At 37.0% G+C, this 21,631-nt stretch overlaps 2 protein-coding genes and 1 non-coding gene across 4 annotated transcripts in view; all 3 read left to right on the forward strand.

Moving 5' to 3' along the window:
- Positions 1-4,210, forward strand: part of LOC101311229 — an 11,538-nt gene extending 7,328 nt beyond the window's left edge. Inside the window, exons 5-6 of the mRNA XM_004289413.1 lie at positions 3,160-3,406; positions 4,107-4,210. Of these exons, the coding sequence (XP_004289461.1) occupies positions 3,160-3,406; positions 4,107-4,210 (351 nt within the window). The remainder of the gene's footprint in view (positions 1-3,159; positions 3,407-4,106) is intronic.
- Positions 4,211-5,540: 1,330 nt separating this feature from the next.
- LOC101292453 (F-box/kelch-repeat protein At1g57790-like) lies at positions 5,541-7,968 on the forward strand. Its single transcript, XM_004288374.1, has 2 exons — positions 5,541-5,632; positions 5,991-7,968. The coding sequence occupies exon 2, from the start codon at positions 6,057-6,059 to the stop codon at positions 6,888-6,890; it is 834 nt and encodes a 277-aa protein (XP_004288422.1). The 5' UTR covers positions 5,541-5,632; positions 5,991-6,056; the 3' UTR covers positions 6,891-7,968.
- A 444-nt stretch (positions 7,969-8,412) lies between these two features.
- Positions 8,413-11,358, forward strand: LOC101292743. 2 transcript variants are annotated; one of them, XR_183769.1, is made up of 3 exons: positions 8,413-8,976; positions 9,315-9,361; positions 10,752-11,358. It is a non-coding gene; the product is annotated as an uncharacterized LOC101292743 (transcript). The 2 variants fall into 2 exon arrangements; XR_183768.1 differs by having other exon boundaries at positions 10,771-11,358.
- The last annotated feature ends 10,273 nt before the right edge of the window (positions 11,359-21,631 follow it).

A 21,631-nucleotide genomic window follows, 5' to 3' on the forward strand; every position in this document is an offset into this window, starting at 1 on the left:
GAGAGAGAGAGAGAGTAAAAAATTAAAAAATTAAGGTAAAAAGATTAACAAGGGCTATTTTAGTCATTTTGGTCGAAATTGATGTCATTTTGAAAGTTTAGGGATTGAACTGATTAAAAAAAAAGATGAGGTATCAGACTGATTTTAAACCTAAAATTCAGGGTAGTAAACTGAAATTTATTCTTTTTATTTTTATGGTAATTTTAATATAGACTATACAAGTATACAGTTCTTCATATATTGGATAACAAATGGTACAGAGGGGACTAACTACGAGGGTACTATCGATCAAAGACTGCACTATGTTTCAGGCATCTACATTCCTTCAATTATCCATGTTATGTATAACGAACATGCATGCATCACTTATTAAACAAGAACAACCTATTAAATAAGAACAAGCTTACCTATCGAACTGATGAGAAGGGGGACTGGCGGTGGTGGCGGATTGGCGAGAGGGGGGATTGGCAGAGGTGGCAAACCGGCGAGTGGCGGACTGGCGAGTGGCGACAGGGCAGACTGACGAGAGGGCGAGAGAGGACGAGACATGTGAGATTGGGAACTTCCGGCGAGAGGGGATGTCACACCCCAAATTTCGGATAAATAAAAATCCAAATTTAAGGCATGATAACAAAAATAAAAAGAGTCATATAATAAAATTTGACGTTTACATAACTTGAGAAGTCAAGTAAAGGTCACGCTCAAAAGAGCTCACTACAATTTGACATACAATAACAAAATGTTTAACTCCTAACAAACAGCTTCTAGACCTCTACGTCTCAGTCTTGAACTTCCTCACCTGCAAAATCAACCTCTACACCATGGAATGGTGCACCGGGTTGTAAACAACAAATCCGGTAAGCTTTAAAAGCTCGTATGAGTAAATCAATATTAAAGAACTCAACCCCGCATCACATAAGATAAAAACCGGAAATTCCTACATTAGTAACTTAGTTCAGGAATCGCCTAAAAACAAGATAATTTAAAATAGAGAAAATAAGAAAACACAACAATTCAAAATCACTCAAAATCATAAATAAATCCTGTGGAAAGCTTAGTTCAGGATTCCAATAAAAATCACACAATCATTTCTCAACCCTTACTTATGAGTTCGTCAACGCATAGTCATCCCTCATAAGTAGCTAGACAAAACACGTACTCATGGGTTCGTCAACACATAATCATCCCCCATGAAGTACCGACAGACTAGAGCTCTAAAACTGACCGTAACCAATCACCCGGCCAAGGCTTGGTTCCCGGTCCACCACGAAGGCTCCTATTCTAATACTCACAACCACCACACAGACACACAACCACAACTAATGCAAACAAGCACCACTTAGGCACAATTAGCTCAACTTAACATCACAACAAATTCTCAACCAACGACATACATTTTAACAAGGCATAATAAATCACATCGATAAAACCAACACAAACAACACCTCATTATAATATACTTTTTCACATATAGATATACATAGACACACACATAGATATTCTCACAAGAATAAACTACCAAAAATCAACAAAGATGTGGTCACCGTAACCTTAAAAATAATTATCTAAATAGGAAAAACTTATTTTCACTTACCATGAGCCGTTGACGATCAAGCTCATTATATTTAAAAACAAAAATCATTTTCCATCAAGGACAACTCAAAAATTAACAACAATAAACTATAAAGTAAACTCGGTTCCTTTACGAACCCACGATATAAAATATAATCGTCATCATCATCATCATCATCATCAAAATCATCAACATAATCATCATCATCATCAAAATCATCAACATAATCATCATCATAATAATTATAAGGAATTGGTCCCAAAGTGGACCTTGGTGAGATTTTACTCACCTAAAATCCCACTGCGTCTTCACACAAAAACTCAAGAGCCAAGCTCAACACCAACTCCACAAGTTACCTAATTCACACAAATATTAACCTTAGTAACCAACATGACCAAAACACTTCCCCCTTAAACCAAGACTCTACCCTTGACCCAAGGACTTGTCCGTCAAGACAACCCTTCTTCCGAGACCTCCCAAGGTCATCGGACACTCAACAACAGATCCATGCTGCCTCCAAGTTCAAACTTCATAGTTTACAACCTAAAAATCAACAATGATTAACATAGCACTACCTAAGATGCACTACTTAATCCACACTTAGCCCTATCACACAACAACACCCTATCAACTACATAGACTAGCTAACACCGCAACCAAACCCCCTCACGCTGCCCGGACGCGTTTTCACGCGCCGCCACAGACGGCGGCGAGTGGGCCCCACGCGCCACCCTACAACTTCACAATCTCAACAAACTTCCAACATCAAACTTGAAGATTACTACAAGGGGGACACTTTTCATACTGAAGGTTTAACTAGTTCGGCCGGAAATGGCCGGAAATCACCGGAAACTCGTCAGAAAGTTTAGAATCCACCACCGCACACTCCGCCGTGAGTCGCACTCCATGGCCACCAGAAGTCGGACCAGGACGCCAAGGGGCTTCTATCCCGACCGGTCTCCCGCCTTGTCGCCGCCGCCGGAGGTAGGAATCCCGACCGGTCTCCAAGCCGAACTTCCAAGCTTCGGGTCACCACTTCAGGGCTGAAACGGCGCAAGTCACCACCACAGGGCAGCTCGAACGGAGGAGAGGAAGAGAACCCGACCGGTGCCGTCGTCTGGGTCGGCCGGAGTCGGCCGGAAAAGTCGGGTCGGGTCGCCGGGTCCGGGTCGGGTCAGCTGGGAAACTTTGATACTGAAGGTATCGAGAGAGAGAAGAAAAGAGAGAGGAGAATGGGTTCCGAAAAAAATGAAGGAGAACCCTATAACTTCTCTTATTTAACCCAAACATCCCATAAAGCCTCGAACTTCTGCTGACCATAACTTCCACATACGAAGTCCGTTCTACGTGTGCCACGTGTCTACGAACTCGTATCGTTGTGCTCTACAGCTTCCGTGAAGGAAGTTTTCCGAGAAACCCAATAGATTAAAAAGTCAACTCTTGACCCTTCAAAATAAAGCATTTTCACGGAAATAAAAACTCGACTACTTCTAGTCCACTCACTAAACCACAAAACTATACAACTCTTACTTAAATAATTTCCAAAATAATATTAAAAACTAACATTAAATTTCTGGGTATTACAGGGGAGAAGAGGGAGAGTCCAGCGAGAGGTAGAGGAGAAGAGGGAGAGTTCGGCGAGTCGGGCGAGAGGCAGAGGAGAAGAGGGAAAGTCCGGCGAGAGGCAGAGGAGAAGAGGGAGAGTCGGGCGAGAGGCAAATGAGAAAAGGGAGAGTCCGGCGAGAGGCAGAGGAGAAGATGGAGAGTCCGAGTCGGGAGAATTGGTGGAGAAACTGAGAAAGAGTGAAGGAACTCAAGGAAGTGTGGACTGTGGTTTTCGGCTGAAGAGTGAAGAACTAGGGTTTTTTTTTTTTTGTATCAAAATGACATCGTTTTACCGTTGACCGTTGACTTTGGTTCAAACAGTTCAGTTCGGTTTTTAGAGGCCTGAAACCGATAACCGAACCGAACAGATCTGGTTCAGCCCGGTTTTTTTTTTCGGTGCGGTTTTTTCGGTTACGGTTTGGTTTTCGGTGCGGTTTTTTTCGGTTTTCGGTTTTGAAGTCACACCCCTAATGTTGATACCCGAAAAATCATGCAATCAACTAGCACTTTGTAACGCGATAATTTGTCATGAAATTCATGCAATTTTAGGTTGAATCCTTGATTTAACCCGCCAAGCGAACATGCCCATGCATTAATGTGGGCCCAAGCCACATACACACATCATTGGGGCTTGTAGAAGTGGGTATAGTGTGGAAGGTTACAGAGACACATAACGCTCGACGGTCGATTTAATGTTGTTAAGAAGTTTCGGTCTTGGGCCTGAAACTCAAGCCCGACGACTTAAGTCGGCGACGAATCGGTGAAAAAACATGAGAATTAGACTGCTCATCTTTTAAACCCAAAATACCTTTGAATCCAAAGCCCAACACCTTTTCTTTTACTTTTGTTTTAGAAAAGCCCAAACCCTCTTCTTTTTAGGAAAGACCTAATCTCCTTTTGCATTCCTATTGCGGTATTGCTGAACCAGATACCACTTCCCTCTTTTCTCCCCGTAGCAGTGCGGCGACAGCTTTACACAACGGAGGAGTTCCTTGCACTCCTAATCCGAAGAAGAAGAAGGTCTATGACTGATTCCAAAGCTGCCCCTTCATCCTCAAATGACGAGATTGTGGGATTCAAGCTACTTGGTCCGCCTCGTTCCAGGTTTTCCGTCTTCGCAGCCGCCCTTACAACGCCCCTACAGTAAATCGTCTCTCCCATTTCTCGAGGTTAGCTTCTCTTTTGCAGTTTTTGGGGCTAAAGTCATATGCCTGAGGAGAGCAATCATTTTGCCCAGCAGAATGAAGCATTGCAGTGCATGGCAAAACCCACCAATTCGGCTATATAAAAGGGAGGTTTGGGGAGCTGCAAAGGGATCAAGCAACCAACCTAGAAAAATCTCCAAACACTTAAGCTTTCATGCCTTCAAACCTTCAGGCCAAAACCCCCTTCCCAGCCATCCTTCAATCCCTATTCTTGAAGCCCAGATTCATCCACGCCAGCTCACGCTAAAAGCCTTTCCTTGATTTTGAATCATGCATAAAATTAATTCAGTGATCCAATTCTCTGAGTTAATTTTGGCTTAGTTACTTCCAAATAAAAAAGAACCTTCACACCAACACAATTTGGATACATAAAATAGAATTATATATTTATGTATTTTTAATAAATAAAAAAATACTAAAATATGAGATAAATTAATTACATTACCAAATAATGTTCTAAATTCAATCTATTATATAACCATAAGAAATAACATTAAAGAGAGTCAAATGAAATGATAAAAGTTCATAACTAACAATATTAAAAATAGCAGACCTCTAGCACCTAAAACATAACATTATACAAAAACAAAATGAGCAACATGTTAATTGCTTTTAAACTAGGTAGTAGCTTGCTTCATAAATTGGGTAGTATCATGGTTTCAAAACTGGGCAGTAACAACTAAGCAACCAACATCCTCTAACACCTAATAGACAAGAAGATGAGCTAATGGGAGGAGAGAAGAGATCGAATGGGCGACGTCTTCGTCTGCGTTGTTTCCTCTCTTTGTTTGTACCACTGCTCATTTAGGTTTTTGTTTTTTGTTTTTTCCTTACGTGACGTGTTGTAAGATGTTGTAGGGAGTCGATCAACGTGTCGGAAAAATCAACATTTTCACGTGTTAGACCATGTCAGACGCGTATCGCCATGTCAAAAATGTCCGACACTCCACCCATGTGAAGTGTCCGTGCAACATAGTTGCGGATGCAAGTGTTGAACTGAAAAGAAGAGAGGGAAACGAAAAGACAGAAGGAGAAGATGAGAAAAACAAGGAGCGTCAATTTAATTCTTTATTTATAGAGTTTATATTACACGCTTGTGTTTTAGGGTGTTGAGCAGTTTTAAGTTAAAACCTCTTCAGCCGCAAAGCCTCCAGTGGCCCTCTTCATCATTTTCTCAGAGCCCTCTTGCCGTCTTCGATCTACCTTCTCGCTTCATCACTCCCTACTGTTCCGATCAATCTTGCATCTTGTGAGTATACATCTGACTTACTGTTCGATATCTTTTCTTTTGGTTGATTGAAGGCGCAGGGTTGAAATTTGGGGCTTTCTTTTGTTTTTGTGATTCTGATATTTGTTTGTGTTTGGTCAGATTATGTAATTATTAATTCATCATCAAAAGTTTCATTTTTTGTTTGTTTTATTTATACTTTGATTAAGGTTTAGCATCCCCTGATCCAATTCCTCTAGAACAAGGGAGAGACAATACGCAATCAAACCTGGAGTTGGAAGTTGGAATTACTGTTTTCCTAATACTATTGGCCAAATGATAATCTTTCCCTAATACTAATTGGATATGAAATGGGGTCTTACTATTCTTATAAATACAGAGGCCTGAAAGCTGTGGATCCATCTCACAGAGCTAACTGGAAGGGACAGACAACGGGCAGAGCAAAATGTATTCTTTTATTTCCTCATTGACTAGTCACTTTAGACAAATGGAGGTGATTACCGAAACTCTAGTCATTTGCGCTTGCCTGGTATTTGGTGGTGTGGTGATTAAAAGAAAACTCCATCGCAAACCTTGGGAGACACTACCTGACGATGTCATGGAGATTATTCTTCCTCACCTGTGCGTACGTGATCGCATACGCTTAAGCATTGTTTGCAAACCATGGAGCTCAGTTTCTATGCGCTCAGACATCCCTAGTGCTCCTCGACTCCCCTGGTTAATACTCCCTCAATCATCCCCTAACTACTTGAGCTATTTCGAGCTTTCTGAAGGCAAAAGTGGCCGGTTGGAACTGCCTGAACCTGTTCCAGGAGGTTGGTTTCAAGGATCATCAAAAGGTTGGATGATCATGGTCATGGAAAAGGATCTGGATTCTACTATGTTTCTTGTGAATCCAATATCAGGAGCGCAGCAGCAACTTCCACCTTTGAGCACGGCTCCATGTTTCCAGAAGGAAGTAGAAACGGCCAGATGGAAACGCTATGGTGCTTCTGCTTTCTGCTTTAGCGTTGTGCTATCTACCTCAGATATCACTTCTCATCAATTTATGGTTGCAGCAACTTTTGGAGAGACTGATAGACTGTGTTTGTATAAACCGGGAGACAGAAAGTGGACTATCTTGGAGGTCTTAGATGCAAATGAGTGCATTACAGATTTATTGTTCTCTTCTGGCAAGCTATATGCCTTGGTTATTAGTCATAATAAGAATGGTGTCATTTCATCTCCTCGCAACTTAAAATTTGGAGATCATGCAGTCGAACTATGCCTTGGTTATTAGTCATAATAAGAATGGTGTCATTTCATCTCCTCGCAACTTAAAATTTGGAGATCATGCAGTCGAACTGAAGCTGGTCTATGACAAAATACCAAGAAACAATGACAGCTTTGAAGAATATGATGACTATCTAGTCCACCTAAAAGGGGCAACAGACTCACATTTGGTAGAGTCAAACTACTGATGATGAAATATTTTTGGTCCATCAAGTCCAAGATAGATTTGCAAAATGGTATGACGACAATCATGAGGATGATGCTGGCGGCAATGGGGAGGAAGAGGATGTTGAAGGTCGAGATAATGGTAATCATGAAGGCGCTAATGAAGAAGACAACATGGAAGGTAATGAGGATGGAGGTGAAGAGGTGAATGATATTAGCTCAAAAATCATTACCGTTGATGAAGATGATCATGACCTTAATTCATATTTGAGGACAAGTGATTTTAATGTATACAAGCTTCATCCAGAGAAAAGGAAGATTGCTGGTGTAAGACGCTTGGGGGATCAGCTGTTATTTTTGTCAAGTGCAGGTGCATTGTCCCTTCCTGCAACAGATATCAACAACCTAAAAGGAAATTGCATTTATTTTGCAACTAATAATACCTTGAGTTTACATCTGCGAACATTTACAAGTCGAGAGATTGGTGTATTCAGCTTTGATGGGAGAAAAATTAAGCGTTCTTTCCCGAGCGTTCATGTATCAGTACGTTCTCGACTTAGTTGGTTTACTCCAAATTTGTAGATTTTCTTGTATATTAGCTTAAGAATCTGTTTTCTAGATGCAATAATCGTAATGTAGCTCATTACTGCTTTGGAGTTTTAGGTGGTGTTTCATCAGGGGTTCCCTCTGTTGAACTGTTGTATAATACTACCATATCATCAATAAAGTTGTCATTATTAGAGAGAGTGACCAAGAGAGGGTGAGATGATAATCGTCATCTAATCTTTTGTAAATTTCTTTACTTCAACTGAAATTTTTAGTGGTTCGGCCAAATTTCACTCCTTTGTCATGTGCTCCTTTTGCATGATTGGGGACTGATTTGTATTGTTTGTTGATTCCTATTATATACGAGGATTTGATTGGATTACTTTATCACTGTTGCATATCTAAACATATAGTTTCCTAGATATTCAAATCCAGAAGGGGGGCCTGGACTATTGTCAAAGGGGGACTTTGGTGACGAGCAGCTACTGCTGATGCATTCATACCCATGGATAAAAGAAGAGCATTTGGACTAGAGGTGACATGTGAGTTGAAGCAGTTTTGCTTCATTTTAGCATTTGAGTTGGCTTCATTTCGTCATACTTAGTAATCTCTTCATGCATATTTGAAGCAGGTCTGTTCTTTTCATACCACGTTGTTTCATCAGGGACAGTCATTTAACTATCTATTATAGGCGCTGGCGCCGCCTTACTGTTCGCATTCCGAACAGTGATGGCCTGGTGTTTGGCCTGACGCGTTTGCCCTTTGTTCTCATGCCTATTTACCTCGGTTGCCTCCTTCCACGTGTAGATGTCGTCTGCCGCAACGTAATCACCCCGCCTCTTCACTCCTTTCTATAATCATTTAATTACCCATGAACGATTGCTGAGCCAATTACCTCTCAAAATCTCTACTTGAGAAATTGCGAAAGAAGACAGTAGAGGAAAGAAAAGGGTTTCAAGTTTAGGTGCGATTGATTGGGTTTTGCTATGAGGAAGAAGAGGACGAATTTGTGGCTGGGTTATTGAGTTTGTTTGGCAGCACAGGAAAGCTCAAACAACTTTTAAGAGAAGGTACCCTCCTTTTAATCTATAACAAAAGACTTGATTTTCACAGGTTAGTATAATTTTTTCTTTGCTGCCTCATTCTTCTTCTACCTGTTCTGTTGTTCTCTCTCGCTTTCTCCGCTCTCCTCTTTCCTCAAATTTGAGAGACCCCTCTCTGCACGATGTCGTCTTTGTGTACGTTTATCTTCCATTTAGACTGATTTGGAGTTTCGATTGTGATATTGGTTTCCATGAGCAAGTAAAAGAGAGCCAATTCTGGGTTATTGAGTTTTTGATGTGAGGAAGAGACTGGGCTGAGACATGAGAAGAGAAATCTGGGTAAGTGGTTATGTACTTTTGCTTTTTTTCTATTTTAGTTTCGTTTAATTGCTATTTGATTGCTTGATATCTGATTTGTGATCAGCAATGACAAGAAGGCCATTCTTTGTTATTCAGTCAACCTCGAGCTCTCCTGCTTTTCTTAATGCAAGAAGGCCATTTTTTGTTTTTGTTATTTCTTTTCAACTAGCAATGCATACTGAGTTTAAATGGAATTCAATGGAACAATAATTTCTTAGTAGCACAAATGGAGTTCAATGAAACAATAATTGCATGGTTTTTGATTTTATAAACTTATATAATTGGTTCTGATTTTGTTTGTTTTATCCTTTTTTAAGGTGTTGAATGTCCATCGACTTCAGTTGCAAACCATGGGAACAAGGAGGTAAACTTTGTGCCTTCTTTAGTTGGTTTTTTCTTTTTGTGGAGTATGGGATTTAGTTTGAATTTGATTTCAATTTGGTGTTGTGTTAAATAGGGTTTCAATTTTGAGGTAGTTTAATCTCATCAAATATTGCTGGTGTGTTCTGAAATAAGTTTGAGTGTGGATAAATTAGGGGTTCATTACCATTCAGGCAGATTAGAGAAAAATGGATTAACAATCTAAGCCGTGATAGTTTTCTTCTTCTTTTTTTTTTTCTTCTCCTGTAGGATTTGGGGTTTGAGATGAATGGAAATATTCACAGCAGCCTCATATTTAGGAAGAATACAGCTAATATGGTCTTGAAAGTTTGAATTCGATAACATGGTAGGTAGAAACAACCGAGGAAAGAAAAGGGAAGCAACCAGACATTTATTTAGGAGGGTAAGCTCTAGATAGGCTTGAATATTAGGTGTGATTGATTGAGTTTTAAATTTCGATCCATCCAAATCTGGGTTGTGGAATTTTTTTTTTGTTTGGTTGATTTTGGATTTTGATTGGCTCTACTGATGGGGATTTTTTAGTGGATTTTGATCATTATCTATAATTGCAAGTTGTTCTCTGTATTCCCGATCTTTATCAGGGAACTCCAAATCCAAAATTTCAGAATTTGAGAATTGGTTTGATGCCTTTTTGGATTAATAATTTTCACTGAAATTGAGAAAGTTAATATCCCAACATTGAGTTTAAGATGATATTGACATGGGTTTAGAAGGGTAGACTTTATTTCCATGAAAAAGCGAAACGTTGTACTTCACTTTATTTGCTCTATTCTTCAGTGTTTTTGATTGTTATGATTCTGTCATATTTGATATCTGCAACTGTTTTTTTTTTTCACCGTAAAATGTGGTTTTGAATTTCGTTGAGCGTCTTCCATGTAATGTTAAAAGTCTCCTAGAATCATCTTTATAATATTAGGTATCAGTTACCATATCTTCAGTCCCATGGTTAGTGCTAATATGTTGGGTTTATCTTTTTTTTTTTCTTTTCCTTTTCAGATTGTACCCTGAAAAAAAGGTGGTAATTCGATTAAGAGTTGGTGAAAGTGTGCTTTTGTTTTGATCAATAGAGGGTTTCTCTCAGTTGATTTTGATTTAGTCCGTAATCTAGTTATATATATTGCATGTATATATAATTGACACATTCCACTCTTAATTACTTACTACTCATCATCAAAACTCATTAGAAGTTCTATTTTCGCCATCAACTGCTTTTTGTAGAAATTTTTCACTTATCTGGAAACAACTGATTTATTATTTGAAGAACATTTAAAAAATAGAAAAATTGATAAATATATATGTATTTGCATCGCAATGTATCTTAATACTAATTATATACTTCTTCATATTTCAAGACCAAATAGTGTATTGCAGATAACAAAATTGCTGGTGGCGGATGCTTCTATACTCAGCATACTTCAAGCAAATGAGGAAGAAGCTACAAAGCTAGCTCTGAATCTGCCAGACTGATATGTTACAGGTAACACAAAACTAAAATTTATATTACCAACTTATATTCACATATGAATTGTCGACAGTCCTTCCTGTGTGTATTTTATGGAATGGATTTTGCTCTTCTGTATGCAGTTTTACATCTTGACCAATATAAGTAATTCCCGGCAAAGGTTTAAATGTTTGGAAGGTTAGAGACTTTATAATGTTGAAGCAGATGGAAAAAGTGAAAATGGGGTTTTTATTAAAGAGACTTCTGCGGAAGTTCAAGTGTTTGAGAGGTTAGAGACCAAAGGAATGAAGGAAAAATAGGGAATGTGGCATTTACTTCTCTGCACAATATATAATTTTTGGCTTCCATTTGTACTGGTGGTGATGACTTATATTACAATCATGATTCGTACTTGCCAACACTTTCCAATCTATTACTATAGTTATAAGAATATCAGTGTTTTGAAAGAAAACAAAAACAAAAAAAACAAAAGTACACCATTTACATTTACAGAGAGATTTACACGCTATGTGTTTTATATAAGATTTCTATCGCAGGTTCATTCCTTGCAAATGTTTAATACATTGAAAATAAAAGATATGAGAATGAAGTGAATATTTTGTTTTATATGTTCCCTCCTGATTGCAGTTATAATAGCGAGGGCAATTTCATTTGTTAGTTTGACCATGTACTTTAGATTGGGTGTGGACTAAACATATCTATTACTCCATACTTGAACGTAAGAGTTGAATTCCACAGTATATTAGATCTCTTTCACATTCGTCACACTTAAATACTAGGGTTTAGAGTAGTTTACATGACTACATTATTTTACTTTCTGTTGGACTACATTTAAGCTTCCAGAATAGTTTACATTTAGTTTATTATGTCCTGTTAATTTTGAGGTTATGAAATCGCAATGCTTTCAACAAATTTGCTGCTTAGTTTTACTTTTTCAGATACTTTTTTATTTTTTTTCATTATTATCTTTTCTTTTTAGTCTTTGAGAATGAATGCAATTATTGTATGGTATAATGCATGGAATCATGAAGTTAACACTTCAAAAAAGAAGAAGATATGTACGTGTATTTCAAACTGTCATTGATCACTTATAGGATTTGTATTTCTAAAATACTATTTCATGTTTGACTTTTTTCCTTTCTCGGATGTTATTACATACACTAATTTATATGACACATTCACTGCTAATCCTCATCTATTATGATATGTACTGAATGCCCAATGCAGCAGATCTCAGCACCAGATGGCACAATTGAAGGAATCTAATGTACTCTTAACCAGTGTCTTAAAAGCAACACCAGGTACTGACCAGTTAAGAACGTTGATTTTTTGGAAATAGTAAATAACCAAGCTTGATCAGTATATATATATCACCTTATGTCTAGCCTTTTTCATAAGTTTTCAGTGTGCTTGCAATTTTTAACATCAACAGAGACTTGCATACTTGATCGAAAATACAGAGGAAAAATCCCCGCCACAACACACGGGCAACTTTGCTAGTATTATCAAGTCGTCTAGAAACAACTGTTTATCTTGCCGAGGCTTTTGAGAGCACTTTCCAACTTTGATCTTGGGGCAACAGGAGAGTGATATACTTTTGATGTCATATGGAAGTCCTCTGTATGACTGAACTTTCCCTCTTTTTGGAGAACTTCCTACAGCTTTGTTGGCTTCGTACTTCATAACCTTTCTGTTGTTTGGTCATATATCCAGATAATGAACCTTTTCTTCATACCTTCATTCTACAGGTTAATTTTCAACAATTCCCTTGCTGTATGTATGTTTATATATTAAACATAGATTGATGAGGTGTATCAAATTGCAGATACACAAATGATTAGTTGATGTTATGAGCTTACAAGCATTAGATGCACAAGCAGCTGCGGTTGGCGCCCTCTATAACCCAAATATGTATTTGTTACTGAAATGGGTTTTCTGTTTTAATTTATCAAATTTTGATCGACTGCTAAAAGTTATATAGGGGCTCCATCCTGTTCCCAAAATTTGCCAGGAAAGCTGCTATGATGTTAAAAAGCCTCGTGTTTGAACCACAGAACAGAGGAATGCTGCTAGCTTATGAGAATGCATTTGCAGAGGTACTATTCTCAGATGCCAAATATTCTAACATCTTTGCCAGAAAACCAGAATTTTGTATGAACTGACGTCTGGACCAGACAATGAAATGGGAGCTGCCCGTGGTATTTGGAGCATGTACGAAGAACTAATCCTCGTGATGCGCCTCTAGTTACGTATACTAGGTAAATGGCCCGTGCGTTGCTGCGGGTTGAGATCGCCTGTTGACAATATGTGTGAAAAGAACTGTTATATAAAAGTATATACAAAGGTATCCGTATGTTTGAAGAGAGCTCCATATATAACAGAGGTATAATTGTATTGTAAGTTGCATTGCACTGAATTTGGATCTATTTGAACCCTTGTTACAAATAATAGAACCAATATACGCAACACATGTTAATATTGCAAATCTGAGTTCTGCTGACACCATTTCAGTGGACTTCATTCTAACCCGTCAAAATCCATACAAATTAAAGAAAAAAAAAAAAAACTATCCTACTTGTTCACCATGTTGTATGGAGCTTAGAAAGAATCTGGTTGTAGCCTCGGTTGTTTGCTAGTTTGCTACAACTGGGGAAACCAAGGCAATACCATGTTGAGCAGCAATGCTTGTAATCTTGGAAGCTGGTATTCTGTGGTGAAATCGATATACAGATTTTGTTCAAATAATGTATTACATGAGGCTCTAATCAATGTAAATCAAGATATGGTATCAACAACTATTCTTAGACATGGCATGTTGATTAAAAATATTACCTTGTTTCTCTTCACACCATGCAGATTAAGAGCGCTTATAGTGATCCTTTCCATCTCCTCTACAACAGGGGATGCAGCATTTGTAGCAGCACAGTCCTGATAATTGAAGGATGAAAAGATTTTTTGAAGCTGCAATGACAGACAATGTATTACAATTGGAAGAAGAAGAGCATAACATAAAAGCTATTATTTCCCTTATTATTTTATGTACCTTGCCTTATAATCTTCTGTTTAAATAATAGGTAGATTTATAAAAATGCAGGTACTCATGCCACTTTCTAACAGAGTCTTACACTCTTACCTGAATAGCAAAGCAATTAATTTATTAAATGTATATAAGTATAGCGTTGTAGTTTTAAAATTGATAATTGAACGGCAATTTTCACACCTAAGTATACCCTCATTTTTGTGCTAGTGGATACAACAACAACCGGAGGATGTAAGATATTTAGACAGGCAACATCATAGTCATTTGCAAGGTCCTTCCTACATAGAGAGTAACCCATAATTATTTACCGTTGTAAAACTTATTATCCAATCACAATACCTTGATAATATCATAAATCATGTTCCTTGTTTTTCCTAATGCATAGAGGAATCTATCATATGAACTTGGTAATATAAAGTAATTTGCAATTTCAGTTCATCATGAATAATTTTTTGAAACAGATAAATTACTGTATGTTATAAATTCAAACTATGAAAACAGTACATTTACCTTAGAAAGGTAATATAAAAAGGTATAACAGTCGATAAAGCCATAATATAACAAATCAAACACATATAGTAACAAACTAAGGGAAATAAAAAAGTAATCTATCATCAAGTTAAATAGACACATAAAAGTGAAGACATGGCCTTAAATCTTGCATACCTAGTGTTTTGCATCTGGATATTACGCTTTGATAAAAGTCTTCCATCAATGGTCGCTTCCTCTTTTGGCTGAATCACTTTGATGCGTCCAATGACATCTAGGATGATAGTAGTCCAATACTAGAATTTGTGCCCGCGCCTGGTGTAGGCGCGGTTGATTAGGCTTCGAACTGTTTGGAATGCTATTAGTCTAGTGATGATGATGATATAACGTAGATATAGAGGTAGTTGGTTCGAACTGTTTGGAATGCTATTAGTCTAGTGATGATGATGATATAACGTAGATATAGAGGTAGTTGCTTTGAACAGTTTGGAATGCTATTAATTTCTACAACAATCATTGTGTTATCTGGTACATAAGATATTTAGCATAATATCATACTGAAAAGTAAGTGAAATTGATATAGAAATATGAATGTAAAAAGAGCATGGGTCGACTTGCATGGGTTGTTTGGCTGCAGACAATATCATGGTAACAGTCACCCGGAAATTCAACCATGTGAAGAATGAGTTTTCTAAAAGCATTATAAGTAACTGGGAAAATGACCCGAACGTGGAAAATGCCTGAAAATGTGACGTAACATGTTGTAAAACATTTAAATATTCTAGCTATATATATGATTGTAGTTGTATGTATAATTGTAAAGTAATAGAATCACATTCCAATGCTCCTAATTTTAGGCAGATATCAATGGATAAAAGCAATCGTCTACCAGCACTGACAAACATGCAGAGAAATGGAGTAAGGGCAAGGGAAAAAAAATAAAATCAAATAGCGAAGTCCAGCCATCACATTCTTAATCTCCCTTTCAACAGAATGACCACCTTTTCCCCTCAAACAATACCTAAGGCCAAAATCATGTAATTTTCTACCGAATGTTATCCCACCACAAAACATAAATTTAAACACCTTGATGTCAATATAAGTTGTTGTCCAGTAAATGAGGCCGCAGTTACCAACTGAAATAGGACTACTTACACAGCAAGTAGCATACCAACAAACACAGCCACACAAATCGAAAATTCATTACACAGGAATATCCTACAGGGAACGAAATATGAAATGCAAAGATCACAAAACAGAGGTCGTAGGATCATTCCCAAAAACAAAAATCATGTAAAAAACAATCATAGAACACAACTTGCAGATAGAATACCAACACATACAACAGATGGATCGCATCTTTTGGGATCCTCAACATGTATAACCCAATTTATCATTACGCATAAACAAAAAATGTCATTGCACTGCACCACCATAGCAGTTAATAGGTACAAAAAGCTTTAGGTTCTAATAAGCTCCTTTTGTCCTCAATAAACAATTGGAACACGACGTCGCTATGCCTTCATAGGACGAATGCATAAAGCATGCTAGAAGAACATCCCAGCTTGGATTTTGTAGTCACAAAATTTGGCGAAGAGAAAAAGCTGCTAGCTTTCTAGATACACACAGACAGCATCAGATCATGCATATAATCACTCGCCAATCAAAAATTGTAGAAGAAATTATGCTAAACTTGTGAGAAGGTGTGTATGCTTTAGTATAATAAGGAACCCGACACACTTGAGCATAAAGAATAAACTCACATCAAACTCCAGCAATGCTAACAATCCATTAACAGAACAATTGTTATATTAAAGTACAATGATATCACCCACTGCTGAAAAGATAACAACAAAACTTTGGTACTACATTCAATATTCGAATGTGCTAGCAACTTCACATGCATCCCATCTCTTTTCATTTCATTGTTAACCTTTTATTTCCTACAAACCATAACGAAAGCATGGATGATAGCAAAATAACTTATTGATGAACGCCGGACGTCAGAAACTCACCATGGTTTATCTAGCTTACCGAAGGAGTACAAACCTTCCGGATCAGTAATACACACAGAAGAATTATCGCACAAAATTTCAAGTCAAAACGGATCCTCAAATCCTAATCAAATTCGAGTTCAAAACAGCAACACTGCATAACACATACACAGTTTCAGCATACAGCACTCGATTCCAGAAAATCACCACAAATTGCCTACCCTATCAAATAGTACCAAACTTTCCAGATCAAGAGTTCACATATGGAAGAAAAAGAGTACAAAGTTTTAGAGCAAATGGAGGTCTAAATCTTGATCAAAATGGGACTCAAAAACAGCTGCACACATAACAGAAATACAATTTCAGCACCACATACAAAGTTTTAGAGCAAATGGAGGTCTAAATCTTGATCAAAATGGGACTCAAAAACAGCTGCACACATAACAGAAATACAATTTCAGCACCACACTTATCTTTTTAAAAAGATGTAAATAATGGAAAACAATGGAAAGTTGAATAAACCTTGTACCAACATTTGCTGCATACCTAAAGGTAGAGTCGATCTCAGTAGGAGTTGACCGTTCCCCAAATCAACTATGCTAGAAGCAGCCACGAAACCTATCGATTCTGTACCATTCAAAACCACAGCACAGAAAGTATAATCATTATAATTGTGACTACAAATTCATTCTCCCAATTTTTATTATGTTGAATCAGCAGGAATAATTTGCAGTTAAAAGACGACAACCTGTGCGAGAGTTAGTGCAGAACAGCAGAGTGAGCAACAACAACTGAAATTTGAAGTAAAGAACAGTTTGCATAAAACCTACATGTCAGAACAAATAATATGGGCTCAATCAGAGATATAGTTACTGTTATAATTTTCTACAAACGCAAGACATTTGGATTTACTTGGTGAATCTTAATATCAATATTAGTGTTTAGTAATTTGAAATTGAAGATGTGGATTAGGTCACTGAGGATTCCTGGAAATATCTGAAGATGAAAATAAGCAAACCTAGTCTCAATCGAAATTGACTTGAAGATGGCAAAACATAATGTAACTCATCACGAATATTCAACTGTTAAGAAACATGAACCAAACTGGTTACCTCCTACTTCTATTTAGCTTATTTTGCTGTCACAAAAACGGTTGTAACTATACACTTTACTCAATATCAGTCAATTTTAAATAGATGAAAGAACTGCAAAGTTGAAGACGGAGGCAGAACTGACTGTACAATTTTACAATGACAACCATGAATACATTGTCATGTAATACACAGACGATTAAAATTTCTATTCCTGCAACAACGGTTTCTTAGGATCGCCGACAAAACCAAAGCGTCTGGGTTTACTTGATCAATCACAACATAACAGGTAGGTAAGAATTACAAAACAACTATGAAACTAACAGGTAAAGAAATTGACACATTGGTAGTTTAGGCGATTTTGTAGTATATGGTTACATGAATTCTAAATAGTCAGAATTAATCAAAAATGAAATGCAAGCATCCCCAACACCTAACCTAGATCTATAAACAGCTGCTAAAATGGAAGCTCGTCTTTCTCTACTGCAGCAACTATTGATCGATTAGCCAAAATGAAATTGATAATCATATAATCAATTGTCATGATACAAAAATATAGTAATCACATTTTAGTGATCAACCAAATCTAGGGGCGGAGAAAACAACTGTAAAACTGTTTGATTCTAACCAAGCCTGGTAATCAGCTGGAATTCTTGATGGTCTGGTTTACTTAGGTTAGTGAAGCTACTCACACATATATTCTCAGATCATATGGTATCCAGTATTGTGTTTGAAAAACTTTTCACAACAGCACCTAGATACCAATCGGAATAACACCAATTGAAAGCAGGGAAAAAAAATAATTTCTAGAACCGAACAATACATCCAACTATCACCAAATCTGCAAAACGGACAGAGTGACCTGAACCGAACCAAAAATGAAATTCTATTAAGCAAAAATTGGAGCACGCGTTGATTTCAAAATCCTTAACTTGTTACGATATTTGATCTCATACATCATACAGCTAAAAAACACCTCCTATGATTATGCTATTCACTTCTTAAATACGGCAAGTAAAGAAGATCAATCACATCCACAAAACCGAAAAGGAAAGTCTAACCTGTCAACACGGCGGGATAAGAGAGAGCAAAGATGTGTCGATCGTTGGCAGCTGAAGAGAAGATGAAGCAGGAAGGAAAAGAGAGAAGTGGACGGCGGGATGGGTTTAGAGAAGAGGGAGGACAAAACTGTTATTAAAGAGAAGAGGGAGGACGTAAATGTAATTGTTGAGATTCGGTGGGTGAGAGGGACACGTGGCCTGCGTGGGTGAGAAGATGCAGCAGCTGAAGACGTGGAACTGTGCAGGAGCAGGAAGAGAGCGGCTGTCTCACGATGAACAGTGTGGGAACAGTGAAGCAGCTCACTCTGAAATAGTATAATGTAAATATCAGAGGATAAGCACAATAAAAGTATATTAATATACATATACATGCAAATCTTATTTTACATCATGTCAGCTTGGTTTGACTCATGGTAATACCAAAGATAAAGTACGGATAATATCTTACCTCACCATTTAAATACGCTCAATGAGAGAGAGTAACACATACATGGTAACATCGAACAACACAATCTAGAACATCAAATGATTATAATGTATACTGGAAATGTAGCCAAATCATTTTTCCCTGTCAAAATCGTGTCATCATTTCTGCGTCCACGACATTTGCACTCCCTGATAATATCTATCAATACTTAGATGCTTAGCTCTTTGTTTTCTTGTATAAAATGTCTCCATATGGATATAAACAAAACAACTATCAGATGAACAACTACAAACCTAACCACAACTGATTACCAGGTAAGGGTAATCAAATGCAACTTGGTAAGGGTAATCAGCTTGAATTGTGTCTATTGTCATCAAATTTGTAAACAGTTTAAATATCATTTGGTTAGAATACATAAAGGGATGCTTTCATTAAATATTATTAGGAAAGATGAACAAAAGAAGCAACCGAACTTTAACTGAAAAAATTATGAAGTATGTAGCTATAATGCAAGTCTAGTTGATATTGTACCTTTTTACTGCACATATGCTAATATGCTTCCGAATCTCCACATTCTTGTAGAGCTCGTTCATGCGACCTTGAATCTCCATAACTGTAAAAGATTGGTTGTGGTAAATAGCAAGATCATTTACATTCATACAGACACAATCAGAATAGAGATATACTTATATTATCCTTAAGGTTTTTTTTTTTTCCTTTTTATCAATTGAACGGACTACAACAACTATGAACCATTAAAACATAGAATTTTAGGTAAAAGAGAAATCAGCTAAAAAAGAATCACATGTAGCTTGGATGCCTCACATGATGACAGTTATGACAGATATCAGTTCTTTAAGTCTTGTGTACATCTCTAAAAACAACATATGCTCGCGCATCAGCAGATATAAACACAGTACTCACCTGTTCCACTGTTGCCAAATCTTTGCACAGATTAAAATCATACGGTAAACCTTCAAGCTCATTGGTTTTGGGATCTTTCTGTTTGCACATGAAAAATCCAGACAATACATGAGCCCTCAAATAACAACTAACATCAACCACATACTACATGTAGACACTTAGCTACAATGTTTCACATATCCGCCATACATATATAAACAGGAACTTTTCAAATGAAAAAAATAAAAATAAAAATCAAATGAAGATAGAAAATCAGAAAATCATACAGGTAAACTACAACACTCACACAGAGACAATATCAAAGCACCTTTTGAATTCAGAACATCCAATCTAGTAATACTCAAAGTCATACAATGTTCTATGTAGAACTTTTACATAGAATTATAAAATAGAATTATATTATGGCTTCCTGACTACACTTATATATTCCCACTAAAATTAATAACCTTAACTCTGGTCTTTTAGCATTAATAATCTTAACTCGCTTCAGGAATTTTTATATGCCACATTGATCTAAAATGCTTGCATCAATCTTTTTTTTAATTTGTTTACACGTCATTGCATCAGAAGTTAACATCAGTTAGGATAACACATAAATAACAATAAAGCAAAATCCATGTAAAATACAAACCTGAAAAAGAAGGAAAAAGCTGCAAATACAAAATACAAACCTGAGTAAGGAGGAACAATAATGAAACAACTATTCAGCAAATAGAAGAACAGCAGCAGAAGATTACGGTCAACAAATCTGTACATACAACCTGGAAAAAAATAAAATAAAAAATCAAAATCAAAAGAACTGACATAATCCTTCTAGCTCACCCAACCACTGCATTCATTGACAGTAAAATAATAATCAACCTAAACAAAACTGCATGAAAAAGATGCAATTAAAAGATTATGTTTGTAAATAAGTAAACCGTTACTAAAAGATGTAATAAAGATCTAAATACAGATGCAATGCAAACGATCTAATAGTACGTTTTGCAAGAAACACAGTTTAATAGATACCATCAAGTCCGATAGTATGCTTTGCAATGCAAAAAATCTAATACATACCACCAAGTCAAAAGTAATGGACACAGCTAATAAAGGAATAGCCAGATCTAAAAATAAACTAAGTACACTTCCAAACCAATTACGTAATCAAACAATTACATAGTACACTTCAGCTTGACAATTCTATTCAAATGGTTATTTACCCACAAATAGCAAAAATGCTCAAATGGATAACTGCTAGACTTAATATACTCCTTAAGAGTGGCAAAATGAGGATAGAGGGAATCACTAACCAAATCAACATTCCGTTCGGGGAAAATATCCTTTAAAGGAATTGAGGAAGGTTCATCTCTAAGCCTTTTGGATGAGTGAGGGGAGGAGGTGGAAGCAACATTCTTGCTTTTCCCGGAGTTAGCTCTTGGCATCTTGGCAAAAGGAGTGATGATGAGTATGATACCTCTTGGAGAGAACCCAAAAGCTTCCCTAAACACCCCAACAACTAGCAACTAACAATCTAAAGAGAGTGTTGACAACCCGCAAAGAATTTGAGAATTTTGGTTCAATTCGGGTAGAGATTGAATGTGAGAGGGAGGTAGAAGATTGAGTTTGAATGGAGGAAGAGAGGGAGGGAGAAAGAAGAAAGAAAGAAGAGAAGAAGACGTGAAAAGAGAGAGAAGAAAAGAGAAAGAAGAGAAAAGAATAAAATTGGGTTTTGGGCCCGAAAATTAATTTTTTTTTTTTTTTT

Source organism: Fragaria vesca, linkage group LG1 (assembly GCF_000184155.1).
Source record: "Fragaria vesca subsp. vesca linkage group LG1, FraVesHawaii_1.0, whole genome shotgun sequence".
Classification (NCBI taxonomy): domain Eukaryota; kingdom Viridiplantae; phylum Streptophyta; class Magnoliopsida; order Rosales; family Rosaceae; genus Fragaria; species Fragaria vesca.

Excerpts from the sequence above, each read along its gene's own strand:
- LOC101292453 (XM_004288374.1), top strand. The coding sequence starts at position 6,057 with ATGTATTCTTTTATTTCCTCATTGACTAGTCACTTTAGACAAATGGAG.